The 17,858-nt window shown below is 39.8% G+C and overlaps 1 protein-coding gene across 1 annotated transcript in view; it reads right to left on the bottom strand.

Annotated features, from left to right (window-relative positions):
• Positions 1 to 17,858, bottom strand: part of greb1 (growth regulating estrogen receptor binding 1) — a 57,177-nt gene that overhangs the window by 2,842 nt on the left and 36,477 nt on the right. The window contains exons 17-30 of the mRNA XM_088937773.1: positions 17,442 to 17,578; positions 16,683 to 17,022; positions 16,330 to 16,445; positions 15,095 to 15,300; positions 13,658 to 13,747; positions 9,744 to 10,297; positions 8,672 to 8,774; positions 7,055 to 7,210; positions 6,801 to 6,937; positions 5,943 to 6,104; positions 5,622 to 5,826; positions 5,093 to 5,261; positions 3,766 to 3,984; positions 2,954 to 3,089 (exon numbers count right to left, since the gene is read on the bottom strand). Of these exons, the coding sequence (XP_088793899.1) occupies positions 2,954 to 3,089; positions 3,766 to 3,984; positions 5,093 to 5,261; positions 5,622 to 5,826; positions 5,943 to 6,104; positions 6,801 to 6,937; positions 7,055 to 7,210; positions 8,672 to 8,774; positions 9,744 to 10,297; positions 13,658 to 13,747; positions 15,095 to 15,300; positions 16,330 to 16,445; positions 16,683 to 17,022; positions 17,442 to 17,578 (2,730 nt within the window). The remainder of the gene's footprint in view (positions 1 to 2,953; positions 3,090 to 3,765; positions 3,985 to 5,092; positions 5,262 to 5,621; positions 5,827 to 5,942; positions 6,105 to 6,800; positions 6,938 to 7,054; positions 7,211 to 8,671; positions 8,775 to 9,743; positions 10,298 to 13,657; positions 13,748 to 15,094; positions 15,301 to 16,329; positions 16,446 to 16,682; positions 17,023 to 17,441; positions 17,579 to 17,858) is intronic.

The following is a 17,858-nucleotide window of genomic DNA, read 5'->3' as shown; positions in this document are numbered from 1 at the left end:
AAACACATTCAAAAAATAAATAAAAAATAAATAGGGAACATGAAAGTTAAAAAGTTATGATTGAATACTTGATTGAATGATTCAAACCTTTTTCTCTGGCAAACCTAAAGGTGCAAAAAATTACCTTTAATGAGCCACACAATGAGTTGAGTGTCCTCTGTGTGCACTAATTATGGTTCACATGATTTCATAATAAAGACACTTGTAAGGGTCCTACTGTAAATTACGGAGTTAATTCCAAGCAAAGATTCAATCAGAAAAACCAAAGAGCCTTTTATAAACAACTCAGAGATTAAGTTGTAGAAAACAACAGATCAAGACAAAGGTATAAAATGATAAAAAAAAAACACTTTGAAGACAGTGAAACCAATCATTGAAAAGTGGAATGTGTATCATACTGCCCAGACACTGCCTAGATCTGGCTGTCCCTGATAAGGGAGGCCGACAGTGACTTTGAAAGAGCTAAAGGGTTCTTTAAAAGTAACTGATACTGGAGAAAATGTGCACGAGTCAACAATATACCAGTCACTCCACACAACTAGCACAAAGGACCCATCTCAAACCTGCATGGAGTCTGCAACAAAGCATCTAATAATAATAATAATTATAATAATAATTGCTTACACTTATATAGCACTTTTCTGGACACTCCACTCAAAGCACTTTACAGGCAATGGGGACTCCCCTCCACTACCACCATCCACCTGGATGATGTGACGGCAGCCATAGTGCACCAGAACGCTCACCACACATCAGCTATCAGTGGGGAGGAGAGCAGAGTAATGAAGCCAATTCATAGATGGGGATTATTAGGAGGCCATGATTGGTAAGGGCCAATGGTAAACACCCCTACTCTTTTCGAGAAACGCCCTGGGATTATTAATGACCACAGAGAGTCAGGACATTGGTTTTACGTCTCATCCGAAGGACGGTGCCTGTTTACAGTATAGTGTCCCCATCACTATACTGGGGCATTAGGACCCACGTGGACCGCAGGGTGAGCGCCCCCTGCTGGCCCCACTAACATCTCTTCCAGCAGCAACCTTAGTTTTTCCCAGGAGTTCTCTCATCCAGGTATTGACCAGGCCCACACCTGCTTAGCTTCAGTGGGTCACCAGTTGTGAGTTGCAGAGTAATATGGCTGCTGGCTGCTGGCTACCTAACATATGGCAAACGCTTTTGTGATCAGACAAGATAAAGCTGGAACTTTCTGTTCTAAATGCTAAGACACTTACATATCTGACACAAAATCAACACAGTGCATCACTCAGTCAACACCATCACTACTGTCAAGCGAGGTGGTGGCTGCGTGATGTTATAGATTTGCTACTCATCAGCAAGAACTAGGAAGCTAGTCAAGACAGATTGGGAATATAGATGAAGAAAAGCACTTGCAAATCTAAGAGGAAAACCTACTCACGACTTGAACTGAAAATGAGACAAAAGTTCACCTTTTAGAAGGACAATAACCCAAATCTCAAGGCCAAAGCTGCAGTGGAGTGGCTTACTAATAAGAAAGAGAATGTTCTTGAGGGGCCCAGTCAAAGTCCTGACATTAATTCCACTGAGAATTTGTGGAAGAACTTGAAAACTGCTTTCCACAAGCAAACCTCATGCAACTTGAAAGAGCTTGAGCAAATCTGTTAAAAAGAATGGGCAAAAATTGCACCAAGCTGGTGTGCAAACTTGGAAGAGACTTACCCAAAAAGACCTGTGCCTGTAACTGCTACCAAAGGTGAGTTTACAATTCTGAATTACACAATCAACATATTTCAATATTGTCTCTTTTGTTTTAATTTCTTACAAAAGTACAAAAACAAAATGTCCAAAGTATCTCATCTTTAAATGAACATGAAAAGGATGATATCTCTGCAAAATCTATAAATCTGGACCAGACCACTGTATACACTACAGAGAATCTGTGACTGTAATTCTTATGTCAAAGTAATGTACATATTACAAGACTAAAAAGATTAAATCGCTCCTGTCAAGCACCAGCAGAGAAGCCCATTATGATTTATACCCCTAAATTAAGTAACTGAAATTGAAAGTGTTTCTACTTTGATCATTTGTACATCGTAAAGTGAAATTCATACAATTGGTTGGTCCCTTTGAATAGCAAATGCATATTTCTTCTATAGGTTTTCCTGCATCTAGAATAGCTTTCCCTGGTTTCTAGTGGTACTCTTGTTACAATCTACAATTACCTGACAAGCACATGCATAACCGTTATACTGTAAGGTTTTCTTTTGTCTAAATTCAGTGTTCAACTCTTCTCAGGTGCATGGAGGGACAATTTTAAAGAAATGTTTATTCCAAATAAAGCTTCCCTTCTTTAATTATCCTGTTTTTTACAGACGAACACCAACTTCTTTTCAAACCTAGCACTCTTTCTAATTGAATCCTAGCCACCACAGGTAAGATACTGCATGTAAAATACATGACAAAAATGAAAAGCTGTGCATTGAAAGGTACCTTGTATCACAATGTTGTTACTAATCTGGGGTTGGGAGACCTCCTGGGAAAACCAGGTATCTGGTGTGAGTGGTGCTGGTAGACCAGTAGGTGGCACTCTTCCCTCTGATATTCTGGATCAGGATATTCAAACCAATGCACCAGTATGGTGTCAGGGGACAGACATGTATGGTAGAAGGTGCCAGTCTTCAGACATTTTACTGAGGCCTTGGTTACAAGGTCATTAAAGATCAAAACATGGTGCTGTTTGTGACAGAAAGGGTATTAGCCTGATTTCCAGGCTAAATTCCTCTCTGGACTTCCTCAGTTTGAAATCCCTAATTTTTTCACTTAATGCAAGTGGTGCTGTTGCCTTCTAATTTGTAAAGTGCTACACAACTGCAAGCTAGTATCATACATGCTTTTAACCTGATTTTGTAATAGATGGCTGCAAACTGACTCTCCTTTGACAATACATTGCACTGTGTAGCTCACTTACCTTGGACTTGATGATGAATGTGCGATGTCCCCCAATAGCAATTTGCTTCTTCATAACATTGAAATTATTAAACCGGCATATCAGCAGACCAGCATTGTGCACCCGGAGGTTGAAATCTATATCATCACACGTAAACCTGAGGAAAGAAATGAGACGCAAGATATTTAATATACACAAGAGCAAATAAAAAAGAAGGTAAAAATTTAACAAAAGAAGCAGGAACTGACATAGCCGAAGAGGATATGAGACAAGTCTTGTGAACCTGTTGTTGGAACATTATAAATATGTTAAATATTATAATTCTAAATAATAATAAATTAAATTAGACCTATTTAAAGTCCTATGTTTACCAATACAATTTTCTGTAAAAGCTGCGGTTAATTTACATATTGCTTCTGAAATATAAAATTATCTCCAAGCTGCATATCATTTTAAAACAGCCTGAAGACATTCTAGACAACCTTTACCGGTCTGCAGTGGTTTGCACAAGAAAAAGAAAAATGTTTCCTATTTGAAAAAATGTATAGAAATGCTGAAGACACTGGCATGAGAAAAAGAGCACAATTGTTAGTGTCTTGCATATGCATTCATAAAGTCATTCATAAAATTCAAAAGTGCGGCGCTGCAGAACGCCTGGCGAACCGCAGAGTTCGCTGCTGCTTTCGAGAAATCAGCTGGATGCGATCCTCGGATCAATGAGCTGCTAACTACCGAGCAGCCCAGCTAGGCCGCATGGCCTGCTCTCGCCGGGAACCTTGGCGGTGGTCTCCCGCTAGTCTTGGCGTGGCTCGGGTCGACACCTCCAGGCCCACCTGTTCTGGTTGTACTGGACGTTCTGGGTGAGGTCAATGTTGAGCAGGACAAAGTCGTGAACGTGGCAGCGGGAGAAGGGCTCCTTGCTCGGAGCGGCGCTGCCTCGGCTCGACCACTTTCGCATCCCGCACATGCCGTACAGCGTGATGCCCTGGGTCCCCTCGATGTGCTGCAAGACGTGTTTCAAAGACACGTTCCTCTCCACGGCTGTGGGCTGGCTGTGAAGAAGAAGACGGGGAGGGAGGTGAGCCTCTGGCCCAGAGGGCTGCTACTGCTGAGGCTCAGGTAAGGGACTGAAGTGCAGAATCGGACCCTGTGGGTCCCAGAGACAGCCAGAGAGGCCTCACTGAAAAAGCCTGGAAAAACTGCACTTGTGTAAAAACCTGCAGCCTAGAAGAGGCAGAAAAAAAGTTATGACATATAGATAAAGACCTTTAAGGAAGGGGGGATATGTTAACATGGTACTAGATTTACAATTTTGGCCACCATGTTAAATAACAGGTACTGCTGCTCTGGAATCACTCCAGAGGAAAGCAACCAGATACATTCTGGGGCTTCAAAGAATGTGCCCCTGCGCTGACAAACTGCAGGAACTGAACCTTTTAAGTTTTGAAAAGAGAAGACCATAAGGGGACCTTAACCAAGTATTCAAAATCCTGAATCACTTTGACAAAGTCAACCCAGCAGACATTTTCTTCAAAGTGAAACATGCTCCAGAGGACACAGGTGGAAAGTATGTGGAAGTGCATTTAAGTTCTTAACCTTACACATTAAAAACATTCACATTCAAAGGCAATACCTTTACAAATCTATACACTATGTACTCTGCCGCTTTTCATATACAGGTATATATGCCGTTCTGATGTGCTGTCCTGTAATATCACTTTGATATCACTACAGTAGCAATGGTATTTTCATTTCAAGTCCATTTAAAGTGTGAGTCACTATAGAAATAGTAGGTATTTAGAGAAATGGTCACCCTCCTAGAAACGTCTGGCATATTGACGGTTACAGCCTTAACAAAGTGAAACACCCTGCCAAACACATACAGTACATCATTTAAGTGGATTTGGCATTTTTGCATCAATTGCCAAGACAGAACCCAGAAATTAAAAGGCACCAATGCCACAATTTGGACTGTTACAAGAAAAATATCCAAACAAATAACAAAAAAAAAACAATGACTAGGCTGACTGGTGCCCACTGAAATATCATTGCTGAGGAACACTCCCATGCTAAAAGAATAAGCATTCTGGAAGTCACGCTGGAAAAGCGGGATAGCAACTCCAAAGAAGGAAAAAGAAGGTCAGCAAAAGAAAGATGAACCTTTTATTGTCTGCGCTAACATCTACAATGTTCCACATGACACAGGAGTCATCAGCTAGGATGATGAAAGGCCAGATATCTTGAGGCCTGATGCCCAGCTCCTCCTGCCTGCTCCGCTCAAGCTCCAGATTGTGGTAGGAAAGCTCTTTGATTAGGAAATGAGCTGCGCCTGCAAAATGATAGAGCATTATTCAATGGTGAGCTAATGGGAATCAAGACAGTTCACAGGTTACAGTACCTAAGACTAGTATGCTTTAATTACTACAGTGAGGGTGTTTCAATAAGGAAGGTTACAGGGAGCCCTGTGATGTGTTCCATGACAACACTAGCACATCCAGTGTAGTAGATTTGAGTGTCTGCTTTTTGGACCCAAGATGTGACAGCCTGCTGTACATTCAACTACTAACTGTCTGCTAGACAGGTGCTTCTTCACGGGGCTGAATAAAGACCTGTGAAGCATGAACATTAGTAGATACCCACTAGATTAAGAGTGGTTTGCAAATGACATGGTTGGTCTAGGGACACATACCTACACCGGCTCCATTAAATATCGTAGGCAGCACCAGCATGATGTGGTTAGGCCAGTATTTCTTGTACACGGCCATCTCGTATTCCTTAACCACCAATATGTGCAAGTGGCTGGCGCCATCCATTGCATGGTGCAAGTTGAAAAGACCATGCTCATGCCGACCAGTCGTTGGGGTAAAAATAGGACTCTTGATGCAATCGGGATTCTAACATATAAAAAAGGAAATGGAAACAAACTTGAGACTGTATTTCTGCAGAAAATTCTTTCTCTAGTCCATGGCAAAGTGTGGACATTTGAGAGGAGATGTGAGGCAGAACCCACCCTGTCAGTGGTCAGCGGCAGCCTCATGCTCTCCAGCTGGCCCCCGGGCTGGCTGAAGGTGAAATGATGTTCTTTAGACTTCGGAATGATGAAGTAAAGCTGAATCTCTTCTCCATGCATCAAATACGAGAAGGTGAAGGCGTGCAGAGTGGACTCGTACAGCTGGAGGAAACGTTGGGGAAAAAAAACATGACATGGGGGAATACACATAAATGTGGGATTTCCTCTAATGTCGAAAGATTCCACAGTGTCATGCAAGACGGACAAAGATCTGGCATGGTGGGTGTAAGTATACTAGTACAAACACTTTAAGAATGGCTATCCAAGTCTTTTACTACTATAAACATTTTTTTTCCTGTTAAGTCTCTATCCTCCGCCCTGTCCAGATTCTCTGCAAAACTCTCAGCTACGTTGCAGAATCCAGTGTGAGTCTGCTGCTTTTTACCTTGAAATGATCCAGTTTACATCAGAGGAACAAGTAAAAGGTTTATTCCATGCTGAAAAGAGATGAAAGGAAACACAATGTTTCGGCTGTGGACCCTTCTTTGGGTTTGACCCACAGCCGAAACGTTGTGTTTCCCTTCTTCTCTTTTCAGTATGAAATAAACCTATTACTTGTTCCTTTGCAGCCTACACATGCTGACACAGCTACCCACCTGAACTACAGTTTACCTCAGAATTGATGTAATTATTTAGTTGTGTGCTTATTTGTAGGACACTTTAAAAAGCAAGGAGCACACTCAATTTTAATTAATTATAATGGAGTTGAGAGTGTGAATACTGCTTTTTTGCTTATTTTCAATTTTATACCAGAGAAAGTTAACACAGAGTACAACGCAGTCGCAGGTGATACCTCACCTGGTATCGGGGGTTGAAGCCCATGTACTGGTGGCACTGCTCACAGTGGTGGTAGGTGTTATACGCCGCGTATTTTGAGAGCTTCATTCTATTTGTGCGGCGACACAAATAGACTTCGTCGTGCCTCCTAGAACTTCCTTGAAGACACAAGCATGCAAGGCAAATCAAAAGTGTTCAGGAAGAATTTTTTTTTCCTTATTAACTCTGCCAACAAAACACGGTCTACCCTTTTTAGCAAATAATAAATGACTAACCTTCACTGCTGAAAGAGAAGTCTGGAGAATATACAGGGCTGACATCTTCATACTTGGGATCGTGGACTGTGTAGTCAAAAGGCATTGCTCTGATGATGTCAATGTTAGGCCTTGCTGCTCCAGGCTGGTGGTACTGAACAGATTCCTCCTTTACACCTGAAATAAATACATTGGTTTCTACACTACAACAAGGACACTGCCAAACTGTTTGGCCAAGCAACATACTTATACAACAGATGATAACATTTAATAACAGAAAATTGTACTTTTCCACTCATATTCAACATTTACATCACACTCATGTTTGAGCATGACAGCTGAAATTTGTGAGAAATAAAATTTATTTTAGTATCATTATCAGTAGTATCAGTAGCTGTTCTAGACCTTTTTTTCTGACCACAGAGTTCATGACACTTTGGTTTTGATTCTGAATAGTGATCCATGTCTCTCGCCTTTCACTTTTATTGATTTAATGACTAAGTAAATGAAAAACCATGTACAGTTTAACCTCAAACGAGTGTAACCCTACTTCCTTTTTCAACCTGAGACCAAAGCTTCAACCTAAGTAATAATTCTGAACCTTCAACACAGTCAAGGATGACCTGGATCCAGGATCACACTCGTATTTGTTTGCCTTTTTGACTCATGTTGGACTAGTGTGAAAATGCTTTGGAATGTTCTGTTAAACCGATACAAATTTAAAATGATTTATTAAAGGAATCTTCAGCCCCTCAAATACAGTGTCATCAATTTATTTATATTCAACTAGATCAACTGATGAATCTAATCCAGAAAGATGAATGGTTTGTTCAAGATATAACTGAATATAACTTATAAACAGTAATCCATCATTATATGACTTTAATTTGTGCCTCAGCAACTGCTTGAGGTAAAAACTCATAGAAAGGAAATTCAATTCTCATTATATTCCATATTATCATCCCTTACCGGTTCCAAAAATGTTCCCTAAAACACCCAAACTTTACCTTAATACAACACAGAACAATATGTACGTATGAAAACAATAACATTTCTGGTTAATTATATAAGTAACATGCTTAAATTCATTAGCTGATGCATACACAACAGGTAGGAAAACAATGACACCCCTGCTCATTTACATTATAGCAGTTACACTGTTACAACTTTTAACAAATACATAAACATTAGATACTAGCTGTTACCACAGTATATGCACTTAAGAGACGCAAGCATTTATTATACAAAAGTTAAAAAAGTATAAGTAAATTATTCATCTGATGAGTCTGGGTAATGCTTTGTAAGTGCCCAGCTCAGAGGAATGAAAATCTGCTTGTTAAATGACAAAACAGGCAGGATTTGTGTAACAGCATTGATGGTTTATACAGTACATAAGTGTACTGCATTTCTCCTTGCAATTCACTTATTTACAGAGAAATGCATGAATACATTTTAAGTATAGTTTGTTAATTTTCTTCTTTCAGTGCTTCTTTTGTCTAATTCTACTATATTTAACTTTAATTTCAAGCAATGATTTACATAAAAATTTAGTTATTAGCTGTGTTGAGTTCTAAGCAGTAAAATATATTCTATTTTTTCTACATGAAATAAAAGAGATTCAATGAACCAATTACTCACTTGTGTTAATATCCTCTTCATCATAGATATCAACCTCCATTAGCCGAATCAGCATCCGGGATAAGATACTTAAGAACTGCAGATAAGCTCCCGTTTTCCCTACCTGAAAAACAGGTGGAAATGCAGATATCTTTGAATGTCAAAATGCCAGATTTAGTCATTTTGATCAGTGGACTTAAACTCCTGCCATAAGGATCTGCACACCTTTAGTTTTTTTGGCTGTCTTTAGACAATGGCTGAAGTTCATGCTAATCTTGAATAATCAAGATAATAACTGATTGGGCGTGGACATGAGATATTGTTTTGCTTAAATACGAGGTGATCAAGAAAGTTTCTAGAATCTGGACTCTTGGTTTTGATGCTCTTGGAAATACATTGTCTTGTAAAATCTGCAGTTTTCTCAAGAGCAATGTAACCCTTATTGAACTCCAGTAAGTTGTTCAAGTAGAAAAAAAGCCATTGCATACCTGTTACCAAATTTTGTGGGCCACTGATTGAAAGCAGCACGATTTCAAGATTTATTTTTTATTCCCTTTTTTGTAAACATCTAGATTTGAATTGGGATTAAAAGCCAAATTTAACACTCTTTGCTCTATTTGGATTACTAGGTCTCTTTAAAGCACAAGCGCCCAAGTTATAATATAAACCAGCCCTCCAGGACCAGGATTGCCCATTCCTGGGTTAGAAAGCCTCCAAGAACTACAGCTAACCTTCCCATTCCTAGTCCTCATAACACCAGTATCTTTCAGCCTTTGTTCTCTGTTGCTCGCTGCTCTCAATGACTCCATTAATCACTTGCTGATAAGATCTGTGATCATATGAGTAATGGATGCTGATTTCCGTATGACAACCATTAGTGGAATTGGGATAATAAGCAATCAAAGTGTTTAGAAACCAGGAAATACAGAACTTTTCAAAGTTCATTAAACTTTCATTTTAGTGTAGCAGAATACACTGCTGTTTTAACACATAAATCAAGCCCTGGTTTAGATTTAAAAGGCTTACTTTAAACACTATCCTGATAAAACATGGTGAAGTGCAGTTTTTGAAAAGGGTTTAATGAATGAGCTACCTGTGGTGGCCCACTGAGTAGGAGTCTTCTAGGATGGAAGTTGTCCATTCTGCCCTCTGCTCTGTTGTTGCTGTCCATGTGGTTCGGCCTGGGGACAGTCCACTGGCGGTAATACAGAGACTGCTCGGTACAGGTCATCATCTTGCTGAGCAGGGGCCGGAACGAGCTGGCCCAGTTCACCGAGTGGTGGGGGAGGAAGGAGGTTGACTTGGGCAGACCGCTGCTGTCGACGGCGACGACGATGTCGTACACAGCTTTCGGCAGGAGCACAATAGGTGGCTGGTTTAAGCTCTTGGCCCAGGAGCACCTCTGGACAGGGTGGGAAACTGCAGAATTCTGAGCTGAAGAAGAACCTGAGGAAGTAGACTTCGACTGTCGCCTCTGGTCTTCGAGCATGTCACAGGATGGGCTGTTTTCATCGCATGGCTCTCTGGTTTCTCTCTCCAGGCTGAGCCTCTGTGTGTCCATGTCCCTGACTCTGCTATCAGGGTTAGAGGCCTCTGCAGGATGAGGATTTGTCCCAAGTTTTTCTGTGGGAGGCTCACTGCTCACTGCTAAATATGAAAAGTTAAGACAAGTATTTTTGATAACTTTAAATTACCCTCTGTGACAATTTAGCCATGGTATGGTATTTATTAATATTTCATGGTTCAAATCCTGTTCTCCCTATGGAAAAATACCCACAGCCAATGGGTCTACCTGTTCTATCATAGGGACTTCACAGGAAAGTCTTTACTAATGATCACTAATGAACAATTTTCATGTGTTGCCTGTTGGAAATGATGCTTGCTGCTTATTAAACTGTAAAATGGCCATTGGGATGTATTTTGCAGCTGACACTAGTTTCAGTTTCCACTCTAAAATGTCCTTTACATCTTCCTTACTTTAAGGATCTGAATATATTTCATACCTTCAGTAAATAGTTTACTTTTGATCACTATTTTTTGTGATACTTTGCTATAAACATATCGTATATTTATCTCAGCTGTGCATTAAGGAATTAAAACAGTTCAGTGGAGTGGAGTGGATTATTTTCATTCTACATTACCTTATATTTGTGTTTCAAGAAGATGATGAGATATAGGAAAGAAGGCTCTGTTACTTGCTATAAAATTGCTATACAATTCAAGGCTATTTTGTGGTTCTAGATTTGTAACTGTTACTGTATGTTTGGATATTATTGCAAGGTTGTGCTAGTTAATACACTTATCCTTTCCCAATATCGACTGCAGCGTTCAAATATCTGTGCAAAAATTACTTCACTATATCTGGTTATTCTTCCAACTAAGAATGGTTCAAAACTGTCTAATGATCACAGTTACTTACATTTGCAAACTATGGGATTTGCAACAAACCACTGCAAATGGAAAATTTCTAATTAACTGCAAAAAAAAATAGATTTTGTTTGCACACCGCAGACAAGCTGGGGAACAGCTAGTAGAGTACTTTCTTGAGCATCTTTACTAGCTGCAGACTGAACCAGTTCTAGTTACAATGAACTTTAGAACTGTGGATCAGGACAGAGTTTGAAGACATACTGTCTCCTGTTCGTCTCAAGCATGGATGGCACTGGCACACCTAGGCGCTACATTTCCAAATATCAATGTGAAAAACTTATTTCTCCATCAACTAATGAACCTATAAATAGCAATACATGCAAAGCAATAGATGGTTTGAATCAATAAGTACCAAAAGGGGAATTTTGACCATACTAATAATCACTGAAATTAATCAGAAACAAGAAACACACAAAATGTGGCTTATATCCCTAATAATCATATACAGAACTTAAAAGTACACTTCACATGCAAATATGATGACTAGTGTGAAGAATCTGGCTTAATCAGCTATAAAACAATCCCTGTCTGCAGGCTGAGCTCAAAACCACATTTACATGAAAATGTTGAAAAGAGGGTAGAAAAACTCCCACTGCTCGTGACACCATTCAGTCCACTGCTAGGGAGCAGAAATGCAATCCAAACGAAAGCACTGCAAGGACAAACTCGCGGTTGCCCCAGCTGTACATCTTGATTAAATCCATGGTGCTGCATTTATTATCCCCTACCGTAGAAGTCACTTACAGGTGCACCACTGGAGCGGATTTGCAAACTGTCCCTGGAATATCGGGTTAAGCAAAATATCCCATTTAGAGTGTTTGACAGAGATAGGAGTTCATCTGCAGCCAGTACAAGCGACCCTGTAAGCTCACTACAAACACTGTTGTTCCAAAACAAAGCTGGTGTCTTAATTTTTACAGAATCGTCATCATCATCATCATCTCTGCTATTCATTTTGTAAAACATTGGTTTATATAATTGCCATTTTTGGGTGAAACATTAACTTCGAGGTGATTTTTAATGCACTGGGAAGTATGCTATCGATAATTAATGCAGAGAATTCCCACAGTAAACAGTACAATATATTTTAAAGTTCAGGTGGGTAGCTGTGTCAGCATGCGTAGGCTGCAAAGGAACAAGTAATAGGTTTATTCCATGCTGAAAAGAGAAGAAAGAAAACACAACATTTCGGCCGTGGAGCCTTCTTCAGGTGTGTGGTGCTTCTTCAGGTGCTCATACCTGAAGAAGGCTCCACGGCCGAAACGTTGTGTTTTCTTTCTTCTCTTTTCAGCATGGAATAAACCTATTACTTGTTCCTTTGCAATATATTATAAAAATGTACGTTCCCTACAATGTAGGTTTTAAAATTTGTTTTTAGAATTAAAAACGCGGTTGGTTGTTCGTCTTTACTGTCATAAGAAAGGTTGTAAACAAGAGGAGGCCATTCAGCACCTGAACCTCTTCTACAGGGAACTGGAGGTTTAAGAGCAATGTCACAGATGATGACAGCAACTGAAATGAAGTATCTGTATTCACAATAAACCACTTCGCCTACAAATTATATTGTGCTAAAGAAAAAAACAGGCAGAGTTAAAATAGAGAAATACTGTAATTGGATCTTAATTCCCTGTTCCCGTATGAATGGCCAGACAGCCTTCACCATACTTAAGATAACAATTGTAACTAGATTATCAATTTATATTAAAAGGACTCAGAAATGCAGAGGAGTACATCCTTAAATATGGTAATATTACAAGACAACTGCACAGAAAACACTGCTTTAGATAAAAATGATCAGTTCATTAGTGACCTGAAATGGATTTACCATTAACCTTGGTATTCCAAATGTCAGCATATTTCAGAGTTTAATAGTTCCTGCAGAATCAGCTGCTTAGGAAAAATGATTGCAATAATAATTAGTCATTCATGTAGTGCTTTCCATCTCAAAGGTGGGCACTGAAATACAGTATCCACCTGGGTGATGCGTGGCTGCCATTATACACCTGAAGCTCCGCTACACAGCAGGTCAGGGGGCAAAGGGAGAAATGGTATCATCAGTTGAAATGAAGGGGAATATTAGGGAGGCCAGATTGGGATTTAGATAGGAAACTGGGCCTAAAACCTCTGGTCTTTTGATAATCTTTAATGACTTTAAGCAGTCCGAATCCCAGCTTAACATCTCATCCGAACAACTGTATCACCTCCTTTACTTTTTAGCAAAAGCTTACTAGAAATGACACTTTGGTCTGACAGTGGCATACTTTACCAGTTTGTTTCTTGTAGTGTCTGGGTGGTACAATGCACCTTCCGTTTCTTGATGAGTGAGTAGATTGTGCTCACAAGGATATTCACAGACATCTCTAGTTTTTGTACCCTACTCCTAATTTGTGCTTTTCAATGACTTTATCCCCTTACTTGCTTTGAAAACTCCATAGTCATTATGGTTGAGTCTATGCTCGAAATTCATGGTTAAACCAACATGTGAAAACAAAAAGCTGTAGTCATGCTTCTGGCATAGGGTTCCCTTAATATATCTGAAATCCTTTTACTCCCTCTAGTAAAGAGACTACATCTTACTTGAAGATTTTGAAGACACAGATGAGGCAGCAGAATCATGGGAGAAAGACCTCTGTCTCTTTACAGGACTTCTTTTTATAGAGCTGAGAGCTGTTTTAAAATATACAAATACAACAGAAAAGAGCATCTGAGTTCTTTCATGTTCAAAATGTTGCAGATATACAGAGAAAAAAATCTGTTGTTCAGCTGAGCTCTATACATCTATCTCCTTGTCATGGAAACTAGTGACACCATGATTAGCTGAAGTAAGGGTCAAAACCAGTACAGGCATTATGGATAAGTGGTCACATCTGAGATGACACCCGTCATGTTAACAACTGTAATATTGAAATGTGGGATCACTGTGAGACAACATCCTGTGAAAGCAGATAGTTATACGGTGACAAATGTGGCAAAACAATGGAAAAATCACGAATTTTGGTACAATGCATAACCTGAGGGGCAACAGAATTTTCTCTTTCAATAGTGCAGATAACTTGAATGTTGCAGGGTACACAGATGGGTATGCGATTCAATTTATCTGAATAAAAATGTTTCTCCATTCATTCTGTGATGACGAACACTTTTACTTTGTGTCCTAGAGATATTAAACTTCAATAATCTATTGTAGCTTTGTTATTAGGTAACATTTTCTAGTTAGATGGAAGATGGCATGCTGAGGTTCTAGTTTTTCTTTAAATCCTCTTTCATCGTATTGTTTAATTGATGTCTTGCATAGTGGTGCAGTGGTCAACGTTACTGCGTTGCAACACTGGGGCCCTGGCTACAATTCCAGCCTTGGGGTGCTGTTTGCATGGAGTTTGTATGTTCTCCCCGTATTCGCATGGGTTTCCTCTGGGTACTCTGGTTTCCTCCCACAGTCCAAACACATACTGGTAGGTTAACTGGCTTCAGAGAAAATTTGCCCTGGTGTGAGTGTGTGTCTGTGTGTGTGCCCTGCGATTGACTGGCATTCTGTCCAGGGTGTACCCCACCTTGCACCTGTTACGTGCCAGGATAGGCTCTGGCTCCCTCGTGACCCTAAATTGGATGAAGCAGTCAGAAAAAGGATGTGTGTGCTGGGGGTTACAGACCAAAATCTGGGCATGTTAATCATTAGGTTACTCATGAGCACCAGAAAGTGTTCCTATTGAGTTATAATTCCAGGGAGACAATAAGATAAAAGGGACTCCTATACACGATTAAGTGGTTACCAATACATAATACTGTATATACCATGGAGACAAACAATGGAGTATTGAAGAGTAAATATAAAAGAGTCATTTTCACAATGAAAATGTAAGAATTCCCTGAATAAATGAAAACATCTCTGCTTGCTTTTGTATCATGAGTATTTTTCAGTTTTCAAACACTGTACAGTAGTTAGCATGGTAGAATGGCCTCTGCAAGTGAGTGCAGTACATCTAATGATGAAAAATAGTGCCTGGTTGTGCTCACCATCACCATCACCAACCAGCTCCTCATCCTCATTGTCAGTGCCACTTAGCTTCTCGGGGTCACTGTCTGAGAGGTCACTCACAGCAGCCTTATCTCTCAGCTGGTCGGACTTCACCAGATACGCAGCCAGTCCCAACTCCTGCTCGAGAGCTGTCCTCATTAAGTAGGTGGAGCTTATCAAGCGAAGATCACAGTATTTCAGAGACCTGGGGAGGAGGATTTAATTTTAAAACCAGGAAAAAAAAATAAATTATATTTTTTTATGTTTTGGTTACATTTCCAGAAGATACTGATTTCCAACAGGTCGCTGATACACCTGCATTTAATGTTTGTGGTTGAAGTGCATGACACACCCTTATACAGACAAGGATACAGGCTCCTCATATGTCTTTTGACACTCTACATGTAACTGAGCTCATCAGGGCAAGAGCCTCTGAAAGTGGAATTTCAAATGAAAGAGCGCACCAAGTATAAAAATATACCATTTTGTGAAAGGAAAATAGTCTGTCTGTCTAGTTCAGTCATGAACATGTGTAAACAGAACAAGAGAGCTACCAGGTAACATTTACTGGGCTGGATCATCTCTGTTTATAGTTCCCATAATTTTTTATGCTATTGGCGATGACTCAGGTTTATTCCTACCATCCTGGTAGAAGCTTTTTGCTGCTGTATAAACCACAATCTCACCACCTGTTGGGCACAAAAATAGCTCATGAATTTTCATCTTCAAAGATCATCTTTCCGGGGATCCAAAAAGATGAAGATTGGATTGGGCAAGATCCAGTCTGCCATGCTTTGGCGAGCAATCTTTTCACAATGTTGACAGTGGCTCAAGCACTGCTTTGGCTTATAATAGGACACTTTATGTCAGTTTTCTATACTTTGTTGTTCAAATAACCGGTTTCAACTGGTTTTCTAGCATGTCACAGTATGTCGTAGTCACGACTATAACTCCAGTCTACATGAAGTAGACAAGAGCTAAGAAAGTTAATCATTTCCTTACCAGAGGATGGTAAGGAAACCCCCAGAAAGCCTAGACAATGCTGCTTTTCACTGGTACGTAGAAAATTGTTATGGTATTGTGAGTGTATGATAAGTGAATGAGAAGCAAGTGCTGTCATGGTGTCATGACATTTGCAGTTAATTAATCCTTCCTTCCTACAATGTTAATGTTTCCTTCAACATTTTTAAATGTCTGGTGACTCACACATATTAAAGAGCATTCTTTTACAAACCTGGGAAGCGACTCTCCTTGTGGGTCCATCCCTGTTAAGATTAATATACAAGGCAAGGCTTCCAACTCCAGATAGGTTCGAGGGACCCAGTCTGCATCTTGGATTTTTAACCACATCTGGTTGTACAGAAAGAGGACAGCTGAACACTGACGTTTAATTTAGGTATGAAATAAATTCCTCTAGTAGCTCCTGAATATGATGGTTTCTTCTTTGGTGTCACTTGTATTCCCAGACTTATTCAGTAGCTACAAGCACCACATTTAAGATGGCTGGCCAAGTTTTGTTTTAACTAGTAATTATATAAGAAAAAGGAAACAAAAAGGCAACTGTGAGGGAAAGGGAGTTTCATTTACCTTCAGCTGATCCACAAAGTGCTTTCCTACAGAGAGGGGAGAGCTGGGATTTCCCAGGATGACTTCAAACAGATACTGTAACCCAAGCCGTTCTCTGACTTGACAAAGGCGCTCGTAGGCCACTCTCGCCAGAGGGAGAGATGGGATTCTGAGCAGCACCATGTGACCGTGGCGGCTGGGGCACTTCTGCGGCGAGTTCACGAGGTTCTGGACAATCTCCAGGGTCTCCACCGATGTGTACTTCTTCAGGTGCAAACTGCCGGACACTGCCATCATGGCCACAGCATAATGTTGCATTAGGACATATGTTCTTATAATAGCACTGTGGATCTTGGGAAACCTGAAGCCAATTGAAATTAAAATTAATGTGAGAAATACTGAGAGTTACAATACCAAATACTGAAACAATTCAGTCAAGCAAATAAAAGTGTTTTTTTTTTTGTGGGACTTTGAATCTGCACATGATATTTACAATGAGTTACAACAATGAATGTGAAATGTTTTTAATTTACAGGATAATAACAATAATTCTTCATCACATTGCGATTCTGCATAGTAGGTCTCTTGTTTAGTGTTAAATTCTAACATACCTTTTTAAAAATTTGCTTTTACCTAGTCATATACTAAAATAACAGACAATATTACCATCTGAAGCAAATGTCTTTCCCTGCATCAACTGATTCAGGATTAATTTTCAGAGAAATGTAGTGACTCATTATGTTACTTCTGTTAAGGAGTTTAATTGATTTTCAAAGGTACCTTTCCCCCAAGCCCATCACCATTGCCTCAAAGGAGTTGTCATATCTCATTAGAGGTAGGCTGCTTCCAGACCGTGTGGAATCGATGAACTCGGAAAGACCAAAGTATTTTGTATTTTCGTGATACAGATCAACATCCTGTCAGGAATCAGAAAACCACATAGTTCAAATCCTCAGGAAATACCAATCTTCCCTCATGGCTGCTTACAGTGGCATGATTACTGTATCAGAGAGTTCTGTAAAGTGCCTTCAGAATGCTGTGTATCAAAAGGTGCCATATAAGAATAAAATTCACTTATTCAATTCATAAATCAACTGGAGGTTTTCATTTCATTGTACTTTTAGAGACTGGAACATGGGAATACTACAGTGTGTCACAGTAAGCATTCGTGAGCCACATTTATATTAGGATACTCAT

This window comes from Atractosteus spatula, chromosome 2 (genome assembly GCF_055471065.1).
Source record: "Atractosteus spatula isolate fAtrSpa1 chromosome 2, fAtrSpa1.hap1, whole genome shotgun sequence".
Classification (NCBI taxonomy): Eukaryota; Metazoa; Chordata; class Actinopteri; order Semionotiformes; family Lepisosteidae; genus Atractosteus; species Atractosteus spatula.
Note: the sequence above shows the minus strand (reverse complement) of the source record. Positions and strands in the feature narration are given on the sequence as shown.